Below are 24,860 nucleotides of genomic sequence, written 5' to 3' on the forward strand. Positions count from 1 at the left end.
GAAGAGCCACGCGCATCGAAATAAAAATTTCTGTGCTTTAATAATGAATTTTAGAATAAATTCTGCAATTGTAAATTCATTTTTGAATTCCAATTTAATAAACTGCAGTTCAAAATCCTTTTTCCACCTGCAATTTAATAAACTGCAGTTCAAAATCCTTTTTCCACCTGCAATTTAATAAACTGCAGTTCAAAATCCTTTTTCCACTTGCAATTTAATAAACTGCAGTTCAAAATCCTTTTCCACTTGCAATTTAATAAACTGCAGTTCAAAATCCTTTTTCCACTTGCAATTTAATAAACTGCAGTTCAAAATCCTTTTTTCCACTTGCAATTTAATAAACTGCAGTTCAAAATCCATTTCCCTTTCCTGTTCGCTCTGGGATTAGCTGCTGGATTAGCTGCTGGATTAGCTCTTCGATTAACAACTTGCTGGAGGCTATTCAAATTAGCCACACCGTGGGATGTAAGGAGCTCTCTGATTGGTTGGTCGGACACAGGCTGTCTGCCAGCCTGGATTTTTCTAGCTCAAAGCTTCTCCCTGCTACGAAGCGTGTGTGCTTGTACAAAGGCCGTTCAGCGTCGGGATTTACACTCGGCTCGACACGGATATGTGAAGAATGAAGGGACCCTGCAGCGAAACGGAGAGCCAACCTCTGACTGAGTGCCTGTCTACACAGTCTGACCACCTGTTGAAGGTAAGGTGCTAACATGGCTAACGCTAGCGTCACCGCACGTAGCCCCGTTATTTTAAGATCATCTTAGCTAATGAAAGTTTTACGTCGCGCAGCTGTAACGAGCTCGCTACGTGTTTTATAAGCTGCTGTGCTCTTCACAAATAAAGCTGGAAGCAGCTCAGACTGTTAGAACCAGCACTGAGCCCTGTTACATTTATACGGTGTTAGAGCAATGGCTGCAACCTACAGCCTTTAAACTAGCGATTACAAATGCTGACAGTAAACTCGTCAGTCCAGATGTTACCACATTACTCTGTGGTACTTAGAGTTAAAACAACTGAGACAGGCTGATTAAAATAACAGCTGTCAGTTCTCTCATTCAACATATAAAGACTGGAGATCACACTACTGATTTCAGTTCATTTAATATGTGAGTGCACAGATTCATTCTCAACTGGACATAAATGATGATCAAAGGTTGTATATATGATGAATTCATCAAATCCCAGCCTCTAACACAGTGCGCTGAATCTTAGCTTTGAATGTCCAGTATATTCTAATCAGTGCAATGTAAGCATTCACCGAACCTATAGTATCTACACCTGTGTGGCAAATGTGTGGTAAAGATACAGATAATGAAATTTAATTATTAATACAATATACATCATGAAAAATGAAAGCTGAAATTGATTCAGTTTAGTACTTTTCTCTGTATGCTCTGTGATTATAAAGGCCTTAAATTCTGTGATATATACTGTAAATGATTTTCACAGAGGTCTTAAAGTACTTAAATCACTGCTGATAGTCTGGTTGTTTATATTTTCACATGTTTTTGTGTCTGTAGGGCTGTTTGATGACGATTTGGACTCCTATGGGAGATGAGGACACACCCACATCTGTTCCATACTGCAGCCATTGATGGTGTTACAGCTCTGAGTCAGATTTGGGCCATCAGACGCACACACTGGAAAACCAGCACCTGGACTTCATGCAGGAGAGACGGCCTCAGTGATGTAGGTTCATAAGCGAGTTCAAACATTTCTGGCCTCTTATCACTTAGATTTTGAATGCATTTAAAGCAGGAACTGCACACTAGGGGTGGGTTTTAATAATCGATTCATCGATTAAAATTGCCTGGCTTGATAACGTGAAATCGATTCATTAAAATCCTGAATCGATTTTTAATATAAATTTATTTTGCCCGAAACGCCAGAATCTCAGGTGAAACCTCACAAAATTTCAACAACCACCAAACAGCTAAGACAGTAAATGAGAGCAGGTACGGATTCTGCACAAGGCGTAAACACACAGCGGACCCGTGGATCAGAATCAGTGAGATGTCGCCTTTCTCACCCGACGGGCGCTGCAGCTTTAAGCGTCTGCGCGCTGCGTTCCGCAGACGGCAATCACTTTCTGGCACAACAACTGCACGGACACGGTCGGTGCTGAAAGCCGACAGCTCGCTGATTCTGTTTCGGCGGGTCCGCGCTTTGTGTTCACGCCCTTTTTGCGCTGATTCTAAAGCTGTTAGTTTTATCTCTCTCCAAACAATATTGACTGAACCAACAGCAAAAGAAGATCCAAACTACGCTTCACGTAAACATCGTCATGAATTCCCTCTGACTTTTACTGTTTTGCTTCACCCACGATAAAATCACACTTCATGCACAGCTCTCTCTCTCTGTACTGTTTTCTGCATTATTCGCTTGCTTGTTACGCGCAACTCTACTGTTGTTTACAGAGCTGTCGGCCGCTGTTTTTTTGTTTTGTTTTTTTTGTTTTACATACTTCTGAAAAGAAAACCTAATTTCTGCCGTTCAATACTGAACAAATTTAAACTTTTTAAAATTATGCAAAACGCTTAGCCGTGTCTCTAATAAAACCGCTGTAACGTCAGAGGTAACGTTCATATGTTGATTAATGGTTTTCTTTCGTTTTTGATGTACTGCAGATACATATTTTTATAAAATCCCAGGCCAGGAAAACCACCTTCATGTTTTTCTGTATTATCTTCAGCTACTTTGACACAAAGGCATCTGCTGTGACGCTCACACCTTTGATAAAGTCTTGCGTGTGTCAGCTTCCTTTTTATAGATACAAAAATATGTCAATGAAATCTGAATTATAATATTTCTGACTGTCAAAATTTCCCAGATTCAAATCGAATTGAATCGAATCGTGGATCGAATCGATTTGGGACCTTGTGAATCGGAAATGAATCGATTCTAGAAATCAGTGACGATACCCAGCCCTACTGCACACCTAGCTGTCAAAAGTTTGGCAGCATGAGTACTGTAAAGTTTTGTAGGGTCCTTGTTAAAAATTCCACAAGCACCACACCACATTTGTCATATACAGTTCCATTTTGTACAGGACATTTTGAAATTATATCTATATAGATATTATATATCCTAGTTATCCACTTGTCAGTATTTTTGAGTAAATGGATGTCACTGATAAATCAGTGGTGATTCACCTGCAAATGTTTTTAACAAACTTTGTTTTTGTAGAATTCATCAGCAGCTGTGGAGAGATGCATTTGAATATCTTCTGGTTCCACTTTTCCTTACCTGGAAGCTGAGTATTGCTGATTTCTGACAAGGACACAAACCTCAGTGCTTATCATGGGTGTTACATCCTCTGTGCAGCAATTCCAGAGAAAACGAGAGAGCAACGACCACTCATTAAGACCAGCCAGAAATCTGTCCCTTTCTGGCAGCTGTGGAAACTTCCATTAAGAAAGTTTGCATTCTTAGAACAATGCTGGATCATGTGTGATGTGTCATCATATGAGGATATTACATTTTGCCTTAATTCTGCTCAATTAAGTGTTTTGATCGTTGATCCAGTATGGCAGCTTTGTGTTGTGCTGCAAGTTAAAACCCATTGTCCTCATGAGCACAGCATCTAACAACTCTCCTTAAAAAAAGTCGATTGACTTTAACTGGACACAATGGTTTCCAGTGGAGATACATTCATCACTCATCCGTGACACTGGAGAAGTCACCTGGATGAGTGATAAAACAATTTTCCATGGAAAATCCAGAGGAACTAAACTTTGTTGTTGTTTCTTTGGGCTCAATTTTGCCTGAGGCTGAAATTGAGCCCAAAATATTTTCTTCTTTCAGAAGAATGTTTTCTTCTTTCAGAAGAAAACATTTTGCCAATAATCAGATAAAAGATTGTTGAACCAGGTGGTATTCTCTGGAGTTTAAGACCAAAACTGAACTCCGTGAATTGACATTAGACTGGAAATTCATAAGATGAATAGAAATACTGCTGAAGCTGAATGATATGTGTGTGTATGTATGTGTGTGTGATCTTTGTTTTCTCCAATTCACCAGGTCTGTAAAGTTCAGTATGACTGTGGTACATGATACAAAAGAATAAATACAGAAGAATAACAACTTTATGTGAATAACTTTACTCTTCTTAAAAATAACTCATAAAACAAGTAAAAGTACAAATGTGTACAAGTTAGAGACTTCCTCAGTAAGTTTACACTCTTTTGGAGTGATTTTAATTGTGTGTTAAAGAAGAAAGAGATTAGAGGTAAAGTAGAGGATGCAGAGTCCATCACTGAGGCCGTCTCTCCTGCATGAAGTCCAGGTGCTGGTTTTCCAGTGTGTGCATCTGATGGCCCAAATCTGACTCAGAGCTGTAACACCATCAATGGCTGCAGTATGGAACAGATGTGGGTGTGTCCTCATCTCCCATAGGAGTCCAAATCGTCATCAAACAGCCCTACAGACACAAAAACATGTGAAAATATAAACAACCAGACTATCAGCAGTGATTTAAGTACTTTAAGACCTCTGTGAAAATCATTTACAGTATATATATCACAGAATTTAAGGCCTTTATAATCACAGAGCATACAGAGAAAAGTACTAAACTGAATCAATTTCAGCTTTCATTTTCATGATGTATATTGTATTAATAATTAAATTTCATTATCTGTATCTTTACCACACATTTGCCACACAGGTGTAGATACTATAGGTTCGGTGAATGCTTACATTGCACTGATTAGAATATACTGGACATTCAAAGCTAAGATTCAGCGCACTGTGTTAGAGGCTGGGATTTGATGAATTCATCATATATACAACCTTTGATCATCATTTATGTCCAGTTGAGAATGAATCTGTGCACTCACATATTAAATGAACTGAAATCAGTAGTGTGATCTCCAGTCTTTATATGTTGAATGAGAGAACTGACAGCTGTTATTTTAATCAGCCTGTCTCAGTTGTTTTAACTCTAAGTACCACAGAGTAATGTGGTAACATCTGGACTGACGAGTTTACTGTCAGCATTTGTAATCGCTAGTTTAAAGGCTGTAGGTTGCAGCCATTGCTCTAACACCGTATAAATGTAACAGGGCTCAGTGCCGGTTCTAACAGTCTGAGCTGCTTCCAGCTTTATTTGTGAAGAGCACAGCAGCTTATAAAACACGTAGCGAGCTCGCACAGCTGCGACGTAAAACTTTCATTAGCTAAGATGATCTTAAAATAACGGGCTACGTGCGGTGGCGCTAGCGTTAGCCATGTTAGCACCTTACCTTCAACAGGTGGTCAGACTGTGTAGACAGGCACTCAGTCAGAGGTTGGCTCTCCGTTTCGCTGCAGGGTCCCTTCATTCTTCACATATCCGTGTCGAGCCGAGTGTAATCCCGACGCTGAACGGCCTTTGTACAAGCACACACGCTTCGTAGCAGGGAGAAGCTTTGAGCTAGAAAAATCCAGGCTGGCAGACAGCCTGTGTCCGACCAACCAATCAGAGAGCTCCTTACATCCCACGGTGTGGCTAATTTGAATAGCCTCCAGCAAGTTGTTAATCGAAGAGCTAATCCAGCAGCTAATCCAGCAGCTAATCCAGCAGCTAATCCCAGAGCGAACAGGAAAGGGAAATGGATTTTGAACTGCAGTTTATTAAATTGCAAGTGGAAAAAGGATTTTGAACTGCAGTTTATTAAATTGCAAGTGGAAAAAAGGATTTTGAACTGCAGTTTATTAAATTGCAAGTGGAAAAAGGATTTTGAACTGCAGTTTATTAAATTGCAAGTGGAAAAGGATTTTGAACTGCAGTTTATTAAATTGCAAGTGGAAAAAGGATTTTGAACTGCAGTTTATTAAATTGCAGGTGGAAAAAGGATTTTGAACTGCAGTTTATTAAATTGCAGGTGGAAAAAGGATTTTGAACTGCAGTTTATTAAAGTGCAACTGGAAAAAGGATTTTGAAATGCAATTGGAAAAAGGATTTTGAAATGCAGTTTATTAAATTGGAATTCAAAAATGAATTTACAATTGCAGAATTTATTCTAAAATTCATTATTAAAGCACAGAAATTTTTATTTCGATGCGCGTGGCTCTTCTGGTCCTCCATAAAAATGAGGTTAAACACACACAATGCAGTAATATTACGTTGAAGCACCGTATCACTGCGAGGCTCCCGACTACGGTAGCCGTAATGCTCCAACAGTCCATCAAGCAGTGCGGCTGCATAGCTCAGCAAAGTCATACTAAAACATTTTTGACAGATTTTTGAGCGCCGTGTGCCACCTAAAATCTGTTCGGAAAGGCAGGTTATCCATATTTAATATTTCATTTTTTTTTTATCATTGCTTAACATTATACCGGTATTACCGTGAACGGTATATGGCCCAGCCCTAGTATAACTGGGCCAACCTGGTAGTCTTCATTTATGGAGGCTGTTTGAGTCTGAATGTTGGATGTTGTGTATCTCATGTTCTCTGGGCTTTGTTGTCCTCAGTCTCTTTGCAGAATCAGAAAACTTTCACGGTTCTGGGTCAGTTTGACCAGTATTTTGAGTTGTTATGTTTTGGTGTGTTTTTGCATTACGGATTGTTTTCTTATTCTCTTGTAGTGCTTGTGTTGATGATGATGTTGATGATGATGATGATGATGATGATGATTAGAGTTCCATGTTTCTGTTTATTCGTGTTTGAGGATTTGTGTCTCATGTTCAGCATTGAGTTTCATGTGTTATATTCTGTCTGCCTCTCAGTGTCAAGTCTGCGTCTTTGTGTGATGGTTTCTTGTTTCCTGTTTTATTGTGAAGGTCTGTGTCTCATGTGACTGTGTTTACCTCCCTTGTCTCGTCTCGTTAATTACTCCCAGCTGTGTCCCCCACCTGTGTGTAATCTCCCCGGGCATTTATCAATATGCGTACTTGTGCGTATTTGCGATCTCGTGTACTCGTGATACGTCATCAGTCGGAGACCAAGTACTGTTCCAATTGGCACGCATCACGCCGAGAGCGAAAAAGTCCCGGATGTGTTCTCGATCCGCCCATTTTATCGAGCATGCATCGGTGTAGACTTGGGACAGCTATATATCCCAGAATGCATTTCGTCCAAAACTCAACAGCGGACTCCGGCACATCGTTTTCAACCCCCGCTCGCGGACTTCTCACTACTCAGGTTAAAGAAACCCCAGCAGCTGTCTATAGTATTGAGTGTCCACTAGAATAGAAATAAAAGCGTTCTAACATCTCACCTGCTTGTTTTTATTAAGGTATGTACACGTATGTACATGTAGACTATTTTTATTAATAGAGGTTTCACTACTGAGGTTAAAAATGATATATAAGTCACGTAGATCACTTCTAAATGTTAATGTTTGGTTCATTTCAGTGTTTTATTTGTTCCTGAGTAAACCGGTTTGGCTGTGATTAAAGTTAAGCTTCATAACATGTTACTCACAGTTAAATTAGGAGGGACGGCAGTAAAAACTCCGGACCTGTGACATCATCACGCACGCTGGTGTTCCGACTGTACAAATCACGAGTCCGTGCTCGCGATTTGAGAATTGAGAAACGGCCCACGAGTCCGTGCTCGCGTTCTCGGCGGTGCGCACTCCCGTGCGTTCTCGGCAAATGCGTACTCACCGAAAGCACGCGAGTGCGTACTCGCGTACTTGGGCATTGATAAACGGCCCCCGTGTTTCTCTGAGGCTGTGTCCCAATTCAGGGTATGCACGCTTGAAGTACGCATTTCAAGTGCGATTACGTCACCGCCACGCGACGACGGCTGTCCCAATTCGAAGTGTACTTCAAATGCATACTCCAAATGCGCCGTCGATTTCCCCAAATATCAAGCGTGGTCCGGTGCACGCTTCGGTATTATATATCCCACAATCCATAGCGCGGGCGGTGGGTGTGGATAATTTTGCCGCAAAATACGGCAGAAGGGAGCGGCGAAGAGTGAACTGTCAAAGGTAAGTACTGAATATTATGTCACTTATTTATGTGCGAATGTTTAAGAACATTAAAACATTACTGTTGGCCACATGTCGGCAAAGTTATGTGACATTAGTGATGTTTGTACTTTCAGCGGTAACTTGGTTTTAAAGCCTCTACTTCTAAATATATATATAGTTGACCTTAATCTTACAGAGAATGTGATGATTTTATGGATAATTAAAGTCAGTCATATATCCACAAACACAACAAGCTGAAAGTCAGTGATGCTGCTCGGTTTGCAGTCCTGAATATCACAGCACAAGCAGGATTCACTGCACTGTTAATGTTAGCTATGTTATATTGCTGCCTCTGTTCGGTGGTGTCGAGCCAAACGGACTTTAACGTGTGTTTGAACGAGCTGACGGTTCACTCGTTAAGCTGAAAGAAAGATGCTTTAATCACAGGAGTCACACATGTGTCCACTGGACCATCTGGGAACTCTTCTTGTTTAGCACTCGTAATAACACAAACACTAAATCCTCCTTCTCTTGTGCTGTTTTGTAGCAGTGTGTACACCTGAGACTGTCACCTGTCTGTCTGTCCTGCACTCTCTCTCAGTTTGCACTCTCAGCCCAGTTTGACCCATTTAGCGGAAGTCAGCCTGTTTAAGGCTCTGATATCTATTCTGTATGACTTAAAGCAGTTATGACATGGTCTGATTTTCTCACCCAATAAAGGAATATTTCATATATCAGTCTACTGTTCATTCTATCAGAAACAGTTATCACAGCTCGTACATTTTCTTTTTACACATATATGTAAGCATTGAGCCAAATTTAGTAATGTCAACATATTGAAAGAACAATGTTTGTCTCTTATATATAATACATCTGTATAAAGGAAATATAAATAACTGCTACTTGCATCTTTGACCCAGAGTTAAAGCTCATATATATATATATATGATCTGACAATACATATAATATTGTCCATATTATATTAACATTACCACAGTGAGATGACTTTAGTCTCATGAACAACATTAGCTAATTATTATTTACTAACTAATCTTGAAATGACTGTTCAGTACAGAAATGAAGCCCAACTATCATGTTTTACAGTCCTGTGGTCTCAACTAATCAAAGTGATGTCATGACAAAAATGAATGACCAACAAAACATTTTTTCTCCTTCATTTCTGTCACACAAAGCTGTATGAAACATTTCTCATGGTTAGTATCATGGTTGCTAGGCAACCTGAACAGCTTGACGAAGGCTAGACCGTCCCATTTCACAAGCCTCTCACTTCCGCACTTCCCGTACTTGTAGTACGCACCGTACGTAGTACGCGTAGTGTGCGTACTTCAAGCGTGCATACCCTGAATTGGGACACAGCCTGAGTGTATTTAAGTCGTGTCTTCTGTTGTTGTAGTTGCTGGTCCATCTGTGTATCCATCGTATTTCATCCGTGTGATCTCCCTGCTGTTCGTCATCTCTTACTCCGCCCATCCTTCTTCATGTTTGTGTCCTGGTTCGTGTTTTGTAGGTTAGTTGTTCCCAGTTCAGATAGTCTGCAGCCCAGTTTGCTGTTTTTCTATTTTGTACTTTATTTTCAATAAACCACCTTCACACCTTTACAAGTGCCTGCGTTTGGATCCTACTTCAATATCTCCACACGGCTCACTTCACTCGACTTCCAAGTACTGCCATCAAACCCCCTTTCTTTGCTTTGACCCTGACTCCAATATGATTCAGTTCAATATGGCACATGGTATTTATTGTGACAGATACATTCCATTAAAATCACCCAATTCATTTTTTTTATATAGTTTCACGTCACAACAGTTGGTTCTTTCTTTTGCAAGGTAAAGACCTTAAAATGATACAGACAATACCCCAAAAATCAGGCAACACCCACTTGAACAAGCGCTTGGTGATGGTGAAAAGGGAAGTTATTCTTCCTCAGGATGCAGAGGAAGTACATCTGCTGCTGTGTCTTTTTTTTAAACACATTAGCTGGTCTACAACAGGTTTTGTTCAAAGTTTGAGGGTAAAATTAGTTGTCACAGTGTTAAACTGGCCTCATAGGATACCCCACAGTTACCAAGTTCAGAGTTTCCTCCAGTGACCGTCTTGCTTCTGTGACAATAACACGGAGCTAAGACACAGTCAGCTGTGCTGCTGATTGGACACCAAAGACGACACTGTCTTTGTTCAGTGGACATATTTCAGACTGGAATCAGTCAAACATGTTTTGACTGCAAACATTTCACTTCATCCAGTCAAAAAAATGTTCTCAGAGTTGCTGCTGCTGTCTGTACAGCTCATGTTGTGCTTTGTTTTCCTCTCAGTTCCCCAGGTGGAGGTGGATTCAGGAGTGGAGTCTGTCTGACTGCCCTACAAAACTGTAGATGACTTCCTCAAAGACACTAAAGTGGTGTGGAGGGACAGTTCAGACAGGAAGGTTCATGTGTGTCAGAACATCTGTGAGCCTGAAGATCAGGACCCTGTTTAATGAGACCGAACGAAGATGAATGAAAACTTCCTGCAAACCGGAGACCTCAGTCTGAACCTGAAACCCCCACAGATGGAGATAACAACACCTACACCTGCACTGTCTACAGCAAGGAGTGAAAAACCCTGATGAAGAAACAAGTGGAGCTGAAAGTCAAAGGTCAGAACATAATTAGTTTTTACCTGTATTTTACGTGATACCCAGTTGTGACCTTTTTTACACTAAATCCTGTCCAAACAGCCTCTAAACCAGCAGAGTTCCTCAGTGAGCTTGAAACAGTGAAACTTACTGAAAAAGAGCATCACACTGATTCTGATATGAATCAGCTGAATGAGGCAGAATACACTTGAATCGATCTGAATAATAGTAACTGATAATTAAATGCAGGGAGGTGTATAAACACTCGCTTCATGGGACACCCCTCAGCTCTGTGTCAGAGTGGACTCAAATATTTTCAGTGCAAATATTTCACTTCATCCGGTCAAAGAAAATGTGCTCAGTGTTCATGCTGCTGTTTTTACAGCGCACATTGTGCTTTGTTTCCCTCTCATTCCCCATTGTGGAGGTGGAGCAGTTGGGGGTGGAGTCTGTCCAACTCCCCCTCCAAATTAAAGTTAGCCGGCCTAACAACTCGAAAGTGGAGTGGGTGGACAGTTCATACAGGATGCTCTACGTGTATCAGAACAACTCTGACCAACCTGAAGAACAGGACCGCCGATACAGAAACCGAACGCAGATGAATAAAGACCTGCTGAAAAATGGAGACCTCAGTCTGACCCTGAAGTACCCCACAGACTGGGACACAAACACCTACACCTGCACCGTCTACAACAAGGAAAAAATCCTGATGAGGAAAAAAGGGGATCTGAAAGTTGGAGGTGTGTGTGTGTGTGTGTGTAATCCAAGTTTCATGGGATCTGCTTGAACTTCATTTTCATATTATATAAAGCAGTGGTTCCCTGGTGGTGAATAGGGATGAGTAGGGACGGTGCCGGTGCTTTAACGGTGCTCGAACCAGTGCTTAAACAATGGAAAAAACACAAACTTTGTTCAAAAATCTCTCATGTTTAACTGTTTTCCACTTTTTCTTTGGTCATTTTAGCCTTTTTGGCCAGGGTGAAGGGAGTATCTGCCATCAAACAAGAAGACAGCCGCATGTAACTACGACGGGGTTTGCTAGCTCACCTTACATGCATTAATGTAATAACGTGATTAGCCTACTCAACGTAAATTACACACAAACAACACGCAGAGAAGAACGGCTGCTGCTGCCATCATCATCCGTCATCATTTCTGCTACACTGGCAGGGCTAGGGGTCAGGACTCTACTCTTCATCAGATTCGAGGTGTTACCTCCTTTGCACAGAATCACAGTATCAGCTTAAAGCACTTGTTGCAGGCTGCTGAGTTTGCATCTTTTGCTGTGAAGTACAGCCAGACTTTTGACGTACCTGGGCCCGCCTACTATCCTCGGAAACATAAAACGATTGGCTAGAATCTGAAGTGTATGACATCTCAGGAAAATAAAGCACCGAAATGTGCGCTGCTTTTCGGTCTGGTTACTACCGTTTATGTCAGAACCGGTGCCGGATACTGGTACCCATCCCTAGTGGTGAGATGTGAAAGTCCAACTCTGACAACAAGATCTTACCTACACCTATTGCAGCATAACTAAGGGAGGATTCAGGGTCACCTGGTCCAGCCCTAACTATATACTTTATCACAAAGGAAAGTTTAAAGCCTAATCTTGAAAGTAGAGATAGTGTCTGTCTCCCGAATCCAAACTGGAAGCTGGTTCCACAGAAGAGGGGCCTGAAAACTGAAGGCTCTGCCTCCTATTCTGCTTTTAAATACTCTAGGAACAACAGGACCTTTTATGTGAGAAGGATTTTAGGCAGTGTTGGGAAGGTTGCTTTCAAAATGTATTCCACTACAGATTACAGAATACATGTCCCAAAATGTATTTTGTAACATATTCCATTACGTTACTCAATGACAGTAACGTATTCTGAATACTTTGGATTACTTAATATATTATCATCCTTTTTACAACTACATCAATCTACTATTGCTGTGTGATTTATTACTGTTACTGAAGGATACTCGCCATACCAATACCAACTAGATTTTTAAATCTTAATATAAATAAAAAAAAATGTTTGGGTCAACTTTGCTAGCGAGAGACAGAGAGAGGCGTTGAAAGGCTGCTCCAACAGAACTTATTGTTTCAGAGAAAAACACGAACACAGTGTACAGTCGAGTCTTAATAGCTTACTTACAGCTGGGCTCGTCAGGCACTCTTTTTGGCTGCAGTGGTTATTTTTATATTTACATGCTTCCAGCTCCTGTTTCTACTCAGTGACAACTCGTACTTTTCCACTCTCCTTTTTCTCCCTCCCTCGCTTACAGACACATAACGGGTATGGCAGTCCATTCTCCCTGCAGCACGGACTACACTGCCTATGAAGCTACATTCTTTAGAGCTATGCCTGTAGCATTCTGCCTATTAGCTTAGCACAACAACAACAAGGCGCTCTCTCACCCAGGAAACACGCAGAGAGAGAGCGCGTCACCCTGTAACCATGCCGCCTGGAACAACAGAACATAGCTGTCAAACAAAACCCAAACAGTCCTTACCCACGACAATATGAAACAGGAAATTACCGCCGTGTAATCCATTTATTTCAACAAAGTAACTGTATTCTAAATACCACCTTTTTAAACGGTAACTGTAACGGAATACAGTTACTCATATTTTGTATTCTAAATACGTAACGACGGTACATGTATTTCGTTACTCCCCAACACTGATAGTAGGACATGAAGGATACATCGGACCATCCTTAGAATTCAGGGCAAAGTAGGACGCATTTGTCGCCACATTTTGAGTACTCTTTGAATTCGGACAGCCCTCGTCATGTCGCTGTGACATCCTTGCCTCCAAATATGGCATTTTAAGCATCCATCCCCCAGCCAGGGGCTGTGTCCGAATTCAGAGTATGCACGCTTGAAGTACGCATTTCAAGTGCGATTACGTCACCGCCACACGACGACGGCTGTCCCAATTCGAAGTGTACTTCAAATGCATACTCCAAATGCGCATTCGATTACCCCAAATATCAAGCGTGGTCCGGTGCACGCTTCGTGGCCCCATATATCCCACAATCCATAGCGTGGCGGTGGGTGTGGATAATTTTGCCACAAAATACGGCAGACGGGAGCGGCCGAAGAGTGAACTGTCAGAAGTAAGTACTGAATATCATGTCACTTATTTATGTGCGAATGTTTAATAATGAAGAACATTAAATATCGGCCACATGTTGGCAAAGCTATGTGACATTAGTGATGTTTGTACTTTCAGCGTCGGCTTGGTTTTAAAGCCTCTACTTCTAAATATATATATAGTTGACCTTAATCTTACAGAGAATGTGATGATTTTATGGATAATTGAAGTCAGTCATATATCCACAAACACAACAAGCTGAAAGTCAGTGATGCTGCTCGATTTGCAGTCCTGAATATGACGGCACAAGCAGGATTCACTGCACTGTTAATGTTAGCTATGTTATATTGCTGCCTCTGTTCGGTGGTGTCTAGCCAAACGGACTTTAACGTGTGTTTGAACGAGCTGACGGTTCACTCGTCAAGCTGAAAGAAAGATGCTTTAATCACAGGAGTCACACATGTGTCCACTGTACCATCTGGAACTCTTCTTGTTTGGCACTCGTAATAACACAAACACTAAATCCTCCTTCTCTTGTGCTGTTTTGTAGCAGTGTATACACCTGAGACTGTCACCTGTCTGTCTGTCCTGCACTCTCTCTCTGTTTCTTTCTCTCTGATTGTGGAATAAAAGTATGAACATGTGTTTATAAGTTACACTTGTGTTTGAATCCTGCAGCTTATCACACATTTGATTTCCATGTGTCCAGAGAGAGGACAGACTGAGGGACCCACTGCTGCACATCATCTGTGAGGCTTTGCACCCCTGATGATCCACCAGGACAAACTCAGCAGTGTGTGAGGAAGAGGAGGAGGAAGAGCCAGCAGCAGCTGACAGATGGAGAGAACAGACAGACTGTTCCCTGTTTGTGAAGGACTGCTAGGAAAGTTTAAAATAACTAATTGTCTGTCCTGAATCAGTCTTATTAGGTAATGTTTGAATAATGTTATCATTCCAGTGTTTTCAGTGTGGGAGAAAGTACTCAGGGCCTTCAAGTTACACACTATGAAAGGCAGCAACAAGTTTAATATTCAGAAACCTAAAGTATGTATCAGCAGCAGAATGGAGCTAAAAATAAATGGTTGTTTCAGTTCTATGAAGCTTTGAGTATTTTGGATTAGTAGTACTGCTGTGTTTGTTGCATCATATTGCTGTAATTGTTTATATGCTTTATATATTCTGAGCTAAGTTGATCTATAGTGTTACATCATATTCTATAAGGATGTTATGTGTTTGTATACTTTCTGCCCAGTTTGACCCATTTAGCAAAAGTCAGCCTGTTTAAGGCTCTGATATCTATTCTGTATGACTTAAAGCAGTTATGACATGGTCTGATTTTCTCACCCAGTACAGGAATATTTAATATATCAGTCTACTCTTCATTTTATCAGAAACAGTTATCACAGCTCGTATATTTTCTTTTTACACATATATGTCAGCATTGAGCCAAATTTAGTAATGCCAACATATTAAAAGAACAATGTTTGTCTCTTATATATAATACATCTGTATATACACTGTCAGAGATACTTGTCTTTGAGTGAAGATTTAAATAACTACTACTTGCATCTTTGACCCAGAGTTCAAGCTCATATATATATATATATATATATATATATATATATATATATATATATATAGATATATATATATATATGTGTGTGTGTGTGTGTGTGTGTGTGTGTGTGTGTGTATATATGTGTATGTATATATATATAAAATAATCTGACAATACATATAATATTGTCCATATTATATTAACATTACCACAGTGAGATGACTTTAGTCTCATGAACAACATTAGCTAATTACTAACTAATCTTGAAATGACTGTTCAGTACAGAAATGAAGCCCATTTCTGCAAGGTCCTGTTTTTTACTCAGTTGTATATAGCATTTGTATTCTATTTTTATCTTATTGTATATTTTATTCTATTTTATTCTACTGTATATAGTATTTTATTTTATTCTATTCTGTACAGTTGTGTACTGTATTTATTGTTATTTTATTTTATTCTAATTTTTGCTTCATAACTTTTGCACTGTCCACTTCCTGCTGTGACAAAACAAATTTCCCACGTGTGGGACTAATAAAGGTTATCTTATCTTATCAACTATCATGTTTTACAGTCCTGTGGTCTCAACTAATCAAATTGATGTCATGACAAAAATGAATGACCAACAAAACATTTTTTTCTCCTTCATTTCTGTCAAACAATGCTGTATGAAACGTTTCTCGTTTCAGCGCGAAGAAGGCTAGACCGTCCCATTTCACAAGCCTCTCACTTCCGCACTTCCCGTACTTGTAGTACGCACCGTACGTAGTACGCGTAGTGTGCGTACTTCAAGCGTGCATACCCTGAATTGGGACAGCCGAGATAGGCCCTAATTTTGAAATAACATCCCACGTGGATTCGTTACGCAGCTGAGTCACGTGACCGCACAGCAACGAATCACAGCAGAGCCCGGGTAAGGGGGCGGAGCAAGGGGTGTGTGTGTGTGCGCAGTAGATGAGGTGAGCATAGAGAGAGCTGCTTTTCATAAAACGGGACTAAAGTAGTAAACCTACAGGAACATATACCACTACCAACGTTTGGATCGATATCGGCATCGATCTGCACACCCTTGTCTCCTGGATCGTAAGTGAGATCAGCGTGAACCACGTGGGTCTCTGCTCCCTGATGTGTTTCTTGTGCTTGGAAAGACTTCCAGCTTCATCATGGAGTTTCTCTCGGTTTGTGGGCTCATTTAAAGGTAAGCACCGAGCTAACTTTAATGTGGCTTCAGTTTATGTTGAGTTTATCTCTGTTGCGAACAATAGATTGCTTGGTATACACTGGAGTTAGAGAGACTGTAGTTTGTGGTCAAGTGTCACAGTCAAGCCAGCCTCACCGCAAATGCTGTTGCGCTATTCTTACGCATATTACGGTTTCGGGTGCCGACAGGTTCAAGAGCACCTGGCCGCAGCCACTGGCCGTTTCTCAATGCCCAAGTACGCGAGCACGGACTCGTGATTTGTACAGTCGGAACACCAGCGTACGTGATGATGTCACAGGTCCGGAGTTTTTACTGCCGTCCCCTCTTAATGGCCGTTTATCAATGCCCAAGTACGCGAGTACGTACTCGCGTTCTCGGTGAGTACGTACTCGCCGAGAACGCACGGGAGTACGTACCCGCCGAGAACGCGAGCACGGACTCGTGATTTGTACCAGCGTACGTGATGATGTCACAGGTCCGGAGTTTTTACTGCCGTCCCCTCCTAATTTAACTGTGAGTAACATGTTATGAAGCTTAACTTTAATCACAGCCAAACCGGTTTACTCAGGAACAAATAAAACACTGAAATAAACCAAACATTAACATTTAGAAGTGATCTAAGTAACTTATATATCATTTTTAACCTCAGTAGTGAAACCTCTATTAATACAAATAGTGTACATGTACATACGTGTACATACCTTAATAAAAACAAGCAGGTGAGATGTTAGAACGCTTTTATTTCTATTCTAGTGGACACTCAATACTATAGACAGCTGCTGGAGTTTCTTTAACCTGAGTAGTGAGAAGACCGCGAGCGGGCGGGGGAGGGGGGGACGATGTGCGGGAGTCCGCTGTTGAGTTTTGGACGAAATGCATTCTGGGATATATAGCTGTCCCAAGTCTACACCGATGCATGCTCGATAAAATGGGCGGATCGAGAACACATCCGGGACTTTTTCGCGTTCTCGGCGTGATGCGTGCCAATTGGAACAGTACTTGGTCTCCGACTGATGACGTATCACGAGTACACGAGAACGCAAGTACGCACAAGTACGCATATTGATAAACGCCCAATGTAACTGTGAGTAACATGTTATGAAGCTTAACTTTAATCACAGCCAAACCAGTTTACTCAGGAACAAATAAAACACTGAAATAAACCAAACATTAACATGTAGAAGTGATCTAAGTGACTTATATATCATTGTTAACCGCACTAGTGAAACCTCTAATAATAAAAATAGTGTACATGTACATACGTGTACATACCTTAATACAAACAAGCAGGTGAGATGTTAGAACGCTTTTATTTCTATTCTAGTGGACACTCAATACTATAGAGTCCGCGAGCGGGGGGGGGGAGGGGGGGTGCCGGGAGTCCGCTGTTGAGTTTTGGACGAAATGCATTCTGGGACATATAGCTGTACCAAGTCCACACCGATGCATGCTCGATAAAACGGGCGGATCGAGAACACATCCGGGACTTTTTCGCGTTCTCGGCTTGATGCGTACTTCGAATTGGAACAGTACTTGGTCTCCGACTGATGACGTATCACGAGTACACGAGAACGCAAGTACGCATATTGATAAACGCCCACTGTGGAGCTCCACAGTAACCGGATACACGTGACCTCCACACTAACCGGAAACACGTAACTTCAGTTAAATCGACTTTGACAGCGAAAACTAAATCGCGTTTTTGTTACTATTGATGCTGCTGAGAAATAAAAATGGTTCTAAGTGGGGGTTTTTTTAACACTCCGGGTTTGTTAAAAAAAATTCACACGCCCCTAAATTGTTCGTGGCCAAAAGTGTACAGCGGTCCTTCGCTATAACGCGGCACACCTTCCGCGACACTCGCTGTTTCGCTGATTTTTATTTTATTTTTTACAGCACATCGTGTTGTGCGTTCTGATTGCTGTAGACCATTGTCAATCAATCTAGTCCAGTGTCTCCTGTACAGGAGCTGTCCCTAATAGACCCGGTCCGTGAGTCCTTTAGTACCGTTCCGCGAGAGTTGAGGCTCCGGTGTGAAATGTATGGTTGTAGTTGTGTGTCTTATTTTGATAGAACTATTTACGCGTTACCATAGCGACCAGAGTGCATTAAGAAGCAGAGAGGAGGATGTCACTGTCATTGTTGTTGGCGCACAGCTCAATTCACGTTTATTATTATATTTACAAAATACCACAGTTTCTTTTTTAGTCTTTTGTTGTATTTATCCGCGACACCTTAAAGGTCGGTCCCTGAAAATATTGTCTGACATTAAAGTGGTCCGTGGTGCAAAAAAGGTTGGGGAGCGCTGCTGTACAGTACAGAATGCGTTTAGCTTGTCGAATTTACATAAATCTTCGATTGCTAGCAGTGTAACCCTGAAGTGCTGTACTGTATGTTTGTAAGTTTTCTCCCAAACAAACACAACAATGCCGACGATACATTTTGCACCGCCAAAGGCACCTTTTGGTTTCATTCCATAATACTGGACTTATGTTTCTACGAAGGTTTGAACTCTAAGAGTGTTTGAACAAAAGAGAAAAGTGTGAAAATGTTCATGCCTGTCTGAGAAAAGTGTATAAAGCATGTGGTGAGGGGTTTTACAGTCTTAATATCTATAATAATTGTAAAAAATAAAGTTGGCTACTTCATGGATTTCACCTACCGCGGGTTATTTTTAGAACGTAACTCCTGCGATAAACGAGGGACTGCTGTATTATTAATAGTAGAGTCTGGGACATCTAATTGATTAACATCAACATTGATTATTATGCACTGTTATTTTTGTTCAAGGAGAGCAAAAAATATATAAATCTCTCAGCTTGTTTGTTGCCAAAAATGGCCACTTTTTGTGTATGTTCACAAAATGCTATAAAATGTATATTTCTTAAAACATTTATCTACTTTTACCGACGTGACTCTTTAAAATAGCACCAGTCCTTTTCATCAAAATCAAAATTGTATCTAAATTTTTTACTCTTTATAGCCAATTAGGTTATATATTACCATTAACTTTTCAGATAAAACGGTGATAAAGTCCTAATGTTTTCATGAAACTTGCGTTTTTTTCCCCCCATCTGAGCATCGGGGAAAAGGCTGTCTTGCAGTTGTTGAGGTCACTAGTGTGTGCCCCATTTCTTCCAGGATCACTCTCTTTATAGGTTTTAGTGGACTCGTAGTACTGTGAAGTGGTTTCATGGGACAAAGGCATTGTATTCCAAGATCTGGGAGATTGTAGAAATGAGCAGTGATGCCCTTCCTACCATCTTTCCAGAAATATGAGTGATCTGGAAGCTGTTAGGCTTACTTACAGCAGCAGCACTTTCTGCACCTGCATAAACTCCAGGACACATTTACTAACAGTGTTTGTTGCTGTATGTGCTGCAGCTTTGAATTTTTTATTAATATATATTTTGGCTATGGTGTCTTGTTATGAAATGAACAAGAGTAAAAGTGTTTTTAGCATGTGCTTCAAAGCTAAGTTTGACTGGGAAACTCAAAGCTCAATAGTCTGTATCAACAGAAATTGACTGCAGCCTGTGTAGTATTTGATGCGTCATAATTTATTCTACTCTATCTCGCAAATACATATTTCTGTGGCATGTCATGCACAGCACACACAACTATTAGATCCTTAAGATCAAACCTGTGTCATCTTTTGGTCCACTGCAGTGTAGTAGTCAAAAAAAGAAGAAGTGAAGTGGCCACAAATGGCCAGGATCGAGCCCAGAGTGTTAATGTTTAAAGTGTATAAAAATATTGATTACAATTCTTTACTGTTAATATCAACAATAAGCTTTTTATTTTGAAATTACAAGTATAAAAAAAATGCTGTTACATTTACATTTAATGCTGTTACACTGTAATCCTTTATTGTAAGTATGGACATAGAATCAAGTGAACAACATTTTGAAATAAGTTTAATTGGAATTTTGTACTATGCAAAAACAAAACAAAAAACAACAACAACAACATATTAAACAAACAAGCAAACACAGCCAGTGCCTTCATTTGTCCATTACATGTCAAACATAGCACTGACCCTTAGTCCCTGCTCATCAGATAAAACTGAGGTTATTGTACTCGGCCCTGAAAATCTTAGAAATATGGTATCTAACCAGATTCTTACTCTGGATGGCATTACCTTGGCCTCCAGTAACACTGTGAGAAACCTTGGAGTCATTTTTGACCAGGACATGTCCTTCAACGCACATATTAAACAAATATGTAAGACTGCTTTCTTCCATTTGCGCAACATCTCTAAAATTAGAAATATCCTGTCTCAGAGTGATGCTGAAAAACTAGTTCATGCATTTATTACTTCCAGGCTGGACTACTGTAATTCTTTATTATCAGGATGTCCTAAAAACTCGCTGAAAAGCCTTCAGCTAATCCAAAATGCTGCAGCAAGAGTACTGACAGGGACTAGAAAGAGAGCATATTTCTCCTGTTTTGGCTTCCTTCATTGGCTTCCTGTTAAATCCAGAATTGAATTCAAAATCCTGCTCCTCACATACAAGGTCTTAAATAATCAGGCCCCATCTTATCTTAATGACCTTGTAGTACCATATCACCCTATTAGAGCACTTCGCTCTTGCACTGCAGGCCTACTTGTTGTTCCTAGAGTATTTAAAAGTAGAATGGGAGGCAGAGCCTTCAGTTTTCAGGCCCCTCTTCTGTGGAACCAACTTCCAGTTTGGATTCGGGAGACAGACACTATCTCTACTTTCAAGATTAGGCTTAAAACTTTCCTTTTGCTAAAGCATATAGTTAGGGCTGGACCAGGTGACCCTGAATCCTCCCTTAGTTATGCTGCAATAGGCGTAGGCTGCCGGGATTCCCATGATGCATTGAGTTTTTCCCTTCCAGTCACCTTTCTCACTCACTATGTGTTAATAGACCTCTCTGCATCGAATCATATCTGTTATTAATCTCTGTCTCTCTTCCACAGCATGTCTTTATCCTGTTTTCCTTCTTTCACCCCAACCGGTCGCAGCAGATGGCCCGCCCTCCCTGAGCCTGGTTCTGCCGGAGGTTTCTTCCTGTTAAAGGGAGTTTTCCTTCCCACTGTCGCCAAAGTGCTTGCTCATAGGGGTCATATGATTGTTGGGTTTTCTCTGTATTTATTATTGTGCTATCTACTGTACAATATAAAGCGCCTTGAGGCGACTTTTGTTGTGATTTGGCGCTATATAAATAAAACTGAATTGAATTGAATTGAATAAGCACATGCTTTCAAAAAGAGCTCCATGTCCTCTGCAAACTGAAAAACAAAGAGGAACAAGTCCCTTGCTCCAGTGTCTTCTTCCTCTGACATGTCTTTTAAGACCTTCTGCTGGTCCCCTTGATTTAAGGACAGATATTTTGGCATTGTTACGTGTCCACGGAAAAGTGCCTTATTTTGGACAACCCACTGCACAGCAGGACGCAGATCTTCAACAACTGCTTCCTCCTGTGTCAGGCAAATGGGGATAAAAACATAGCTATTTCTCTGTTGCAGAACAGTTTTTTAACAGTTATTCAAATGTCACTAACCATGTAATTACACTACTGTTTAAAGTGAATACTGACCTGACTGACTTCCTGGAACTCTTGCTTTTTCAGTCTGAAAATGGGCACGTGTTTTCCTTCAAGCACAGCTTTGGCTTCCTCTCTCCAGTGTGCAAATAGCTTGCCAGAGCTTAACAGAAAATTTTGATATTGTTAAAGTGTGTAAACTTTGGCACAACATAGAACAGAAGTCAAAATATAAATACCTCCTGAGATCAAAGTTCTCCATCAACAGCAAGCACCACCATTTACGCAAGTAGGGCATGTCTGACTGTAAAATATTAATATGAAACATATTTAACAACTTTCAAAAGATTCAAGACTCCATTTCTGTGAAAGTAAATAGGATACTTACTATAGTATAGTCAAATGGTGCATCCAGTGCCACGTACAGAGCAGACTATTTGGAAGAAAAAATAAAAATGTCAATTTTTTAGAAGCTTAAATTAGCTTCTGTATGAATCTCAAGAAGAGAAGAGAAAAATTATCATCAGCATGAAGATCCCACAGTCAACTCCATAGTCTTGGCTTGAAAAACCCTGTATTACATTGAAAATAAAGGCTCGTTAATAAAATCCTTTAAAAGAAGACTAGCGTAATTCATATTGTTCACCATACACTTAAACTAGCACATACCTTCAAGTCAAAGCTCTTTTTTTCTGACCACTGCCCGGGAATGAGCTTCACTGCAAGATTCCTTTTTTTCAAGACAGTTACATTCACAAGTTAACAGACATCATCATGATGGGTGTGAAATGTTTATTGCTAATAGCACCAACTGTAACTACAGGCCTTAGGAACACGACCTCAACAAAACAGCATAACAAAATGAAAAAGTACAGTCACATGCTCACAGTTGGTCAAAATTAAGCATTTTCAGCTTTAATTTCAGGTTGGCATATTTTACAAACTACTATTTAATGGTGTTTTATGTTAAACTAGAACATTTGAAGACCCTATTTATGTCTGAAACTCATCTAAAGACAGCATCACTGACTTGATCAGAATGTGAAGATGAGAAATAGAATAAAATGTTGAAGCATCATGCTGATATAGTTTATAAAAAAAAGCATGTGAGTGTACTGTATGTGTGAACACTCAAGATCAGCAGAACATGATCTGGGGATGCACTTAACCTGGAACACTGAACAGGTTCCTGAAAACTCTGGAACAAACCAAAAATGCTTATAAAAATGTGACCTCAAAAGTGAAACATATTGTTGGCCACCAAATCCTGCCTTTGTGTATAATGGGTCAAGAAAGAGGATTTCTCTTTTAGGTGGCTTCAGTACCTAAAAGACAGTTAGCCATGACTTCAAACTTGAAAACAATGTCATTGCAAGGGATCACAATCAAAGACTTTTGAAACTGCGTCATAAAAGCTTGAATACATCTCAGACACATAGCAAAATTCTAACAGTTTGTATGTGTCAAAAAACAAGACTTACACACAACTGGAAATGACCAGGTGTCCAGAGAGGGAGAACTATGATGTCCATCCTCTGAGCATCAGTCTGAAACACAATTTTATTTTTAAGTATTCTTTATATGAACTCTCACCAAAGTTATAAAAAAAAATCATTCAGAAAATGGTTCAGATACCGAAGACAAAACCTTGGGGGGGGGGGGGGGGAGACGGGGCTCCTTGAAGAGTTCAGTGGGGAGCAGTCCTGATGATGGTGGCTGACTTGGCATTGAAGAATGCTGACAAGACAATAAATGCCATATCCCCACGCCGTATGATTGTAATCTTACAAAAGCGTCCTGTTGTCCTACAAGGCAGTCTGCACCGGCATATCATTTTATCTGTAAGAGATAAACAAACAAACAAACAACAACATGTAATTTAAATGTAGTTGTATAGAATGCAATCAATTTATCTAACAATCAGATTGTACATGTTAACAAAAACATCCAAGCCAACCTCAATAATGAAAGCAAAATGGTGTGGGTCACAAAAGTTATGTCAAGAAAAGTGGTGAAAAGTAAATAAAATATATTTTATAAAAACACTATTTTTGTTGCAGATGAATGCACTGAACTGTACAATGTCAACAGCAACTTTTAAGTCAACAAAGATACTGCAGAAGTGTTTAAAAAAGTGCATATTTATAACTATAAAGTATATTTAATACAAACATACCGTTGAAATACAAAGCATTTTTTATATGCACACTTAGATGCTCCTCAGTCTTTACAGCAGGGCTGAAAGTGGGGCACAGAGGGCAGTGAAAGAGTCCTCTGCAACACGTGTTGCATTGCTGCAATTCTGGCTTTAAGCCCAAATTCCAGATTGATGTGTGCATCTAAAACAGATAAACACCATATAGACATTTAAGTTAAGGTTTTAGCTGAAATAACAATTTACAGTTGGCATGTAATAGATTTGGGAAGAAAATTCTTGAACCCCCCCCAAATATTTAACAAGACACTTTAATTTGTGAGATATGTTTCTATTGACATATAACAGTCAATTGAACAGGGGCTAACTAAAATCTGGGCAATAAAAAAAGCGTACAGAATAGAATAACGAATAGAAGTGTTGATAAATATATGAATCTTTTTGTGACGAAATTTACAGTGTTGACGCTAACCAAAGGTGTCACAAGTACACACGTTCCTTACTACAGTTTAGATACCTCTGTTTAAAAATAATCAAATAAAAGTAGAAGCATTGACTCGACTTTTTAGTCAAGTGGAAGTAAGAAGTACAGGGTCTAAAATATAATTTATGTACAAAATTCTGAAGTAATCTTGCGTCCAAAGCACGCGTGCGGGGGGCTGATTTACAAATGTAGGGATTACAAAGTACAGATACGTGTGCTAAAATGTGAGAAGTAGAAGTATAAAGAATAGAACAGAATAGAATTCAACTTTATTGTCATTGCACATGTCACAGGTACAGGGCAACGAAATGCAGTTTGCATCCATCCAGAAG

General features: G+C 40.1%; 1 protein-coding gene across 1 annotated transcript; it reads right to left on the bottom strand.

Moving 5' to 3' along the window:
• Nucleotides 1-20,265: 20,265 nt before the first annotated feature.
• On the bottom strand, nt 20,266-23,436 carry LOC120437762. Its single transcript, XM_039608313.1, has 9 exons — nt 23,371-23,436; nt 23,123-23,214; nt 22,559-22,619; nt 22,411-22,461; nt 22,278-22,322; nt 22,129-22,193; nt 21,944-22,052; nt 21,599-21,824; nt 20,266-20,434 (listed from the first exon to the last, which is right to left on the bottom strand). Exons 1-9 carry the CDS (start codon nt 23,419-23,421, stop codon nt 20,391-20,393), a joined length of 744 nt encoding a protein of 247 aa, XP_039464247.1. The 5' UTR covers nt 23,422-23,436; the 3' UTR covers nt 20,266-20,390.
• Nucleotides 23,437-24,860: the final 1,424 nt, after the last annotated feature.

This window comes from Oreochromis aureus, linkage group 3 (genome assembly GCF_013358895.1).
Source record: "Oreochromis aureus strain Israel breed Guangdong linkage group 3, ZZ_aureus, whole genome shotgun sequence".
In the NCBI taxonomy this organism is placed as follows: domain Eukaryota; kingdom Metazoa; phylum Chordata; class Actinopteri; order Cichliformes; family Cichlidae; genus Oreochromis; species Oreochromis aureus.

What these genes read in the sequence shown, in the direction of transcription:
- LOC120437762 (XM_039608313.1), bottom strand. Translation starts at nt 23,421, where the DNA reads ATGGACATCATAGTTCTCCCTCTCTGGACACCTGGTCATTTCCAGTTG. An exon ending in CTGGTCATTTCCAGTTGTGT is followed by an intron (nt 23,215 to 23,370) that starts GTAAGTCTTGTT and finishes ACTGTCTTTTAG; the next exon opens with GTACTGAAGCCACCTAAAAG. An exon ending in AGTTCCAGGAAGTCAGTCAG is followed by an intron (nt 21,825 to 21,943) that starts GTCAGTATTCAC and finishes TGCCTGACACAG; the next exon opens with GAGGAAGCAGTTGTTGAAGA.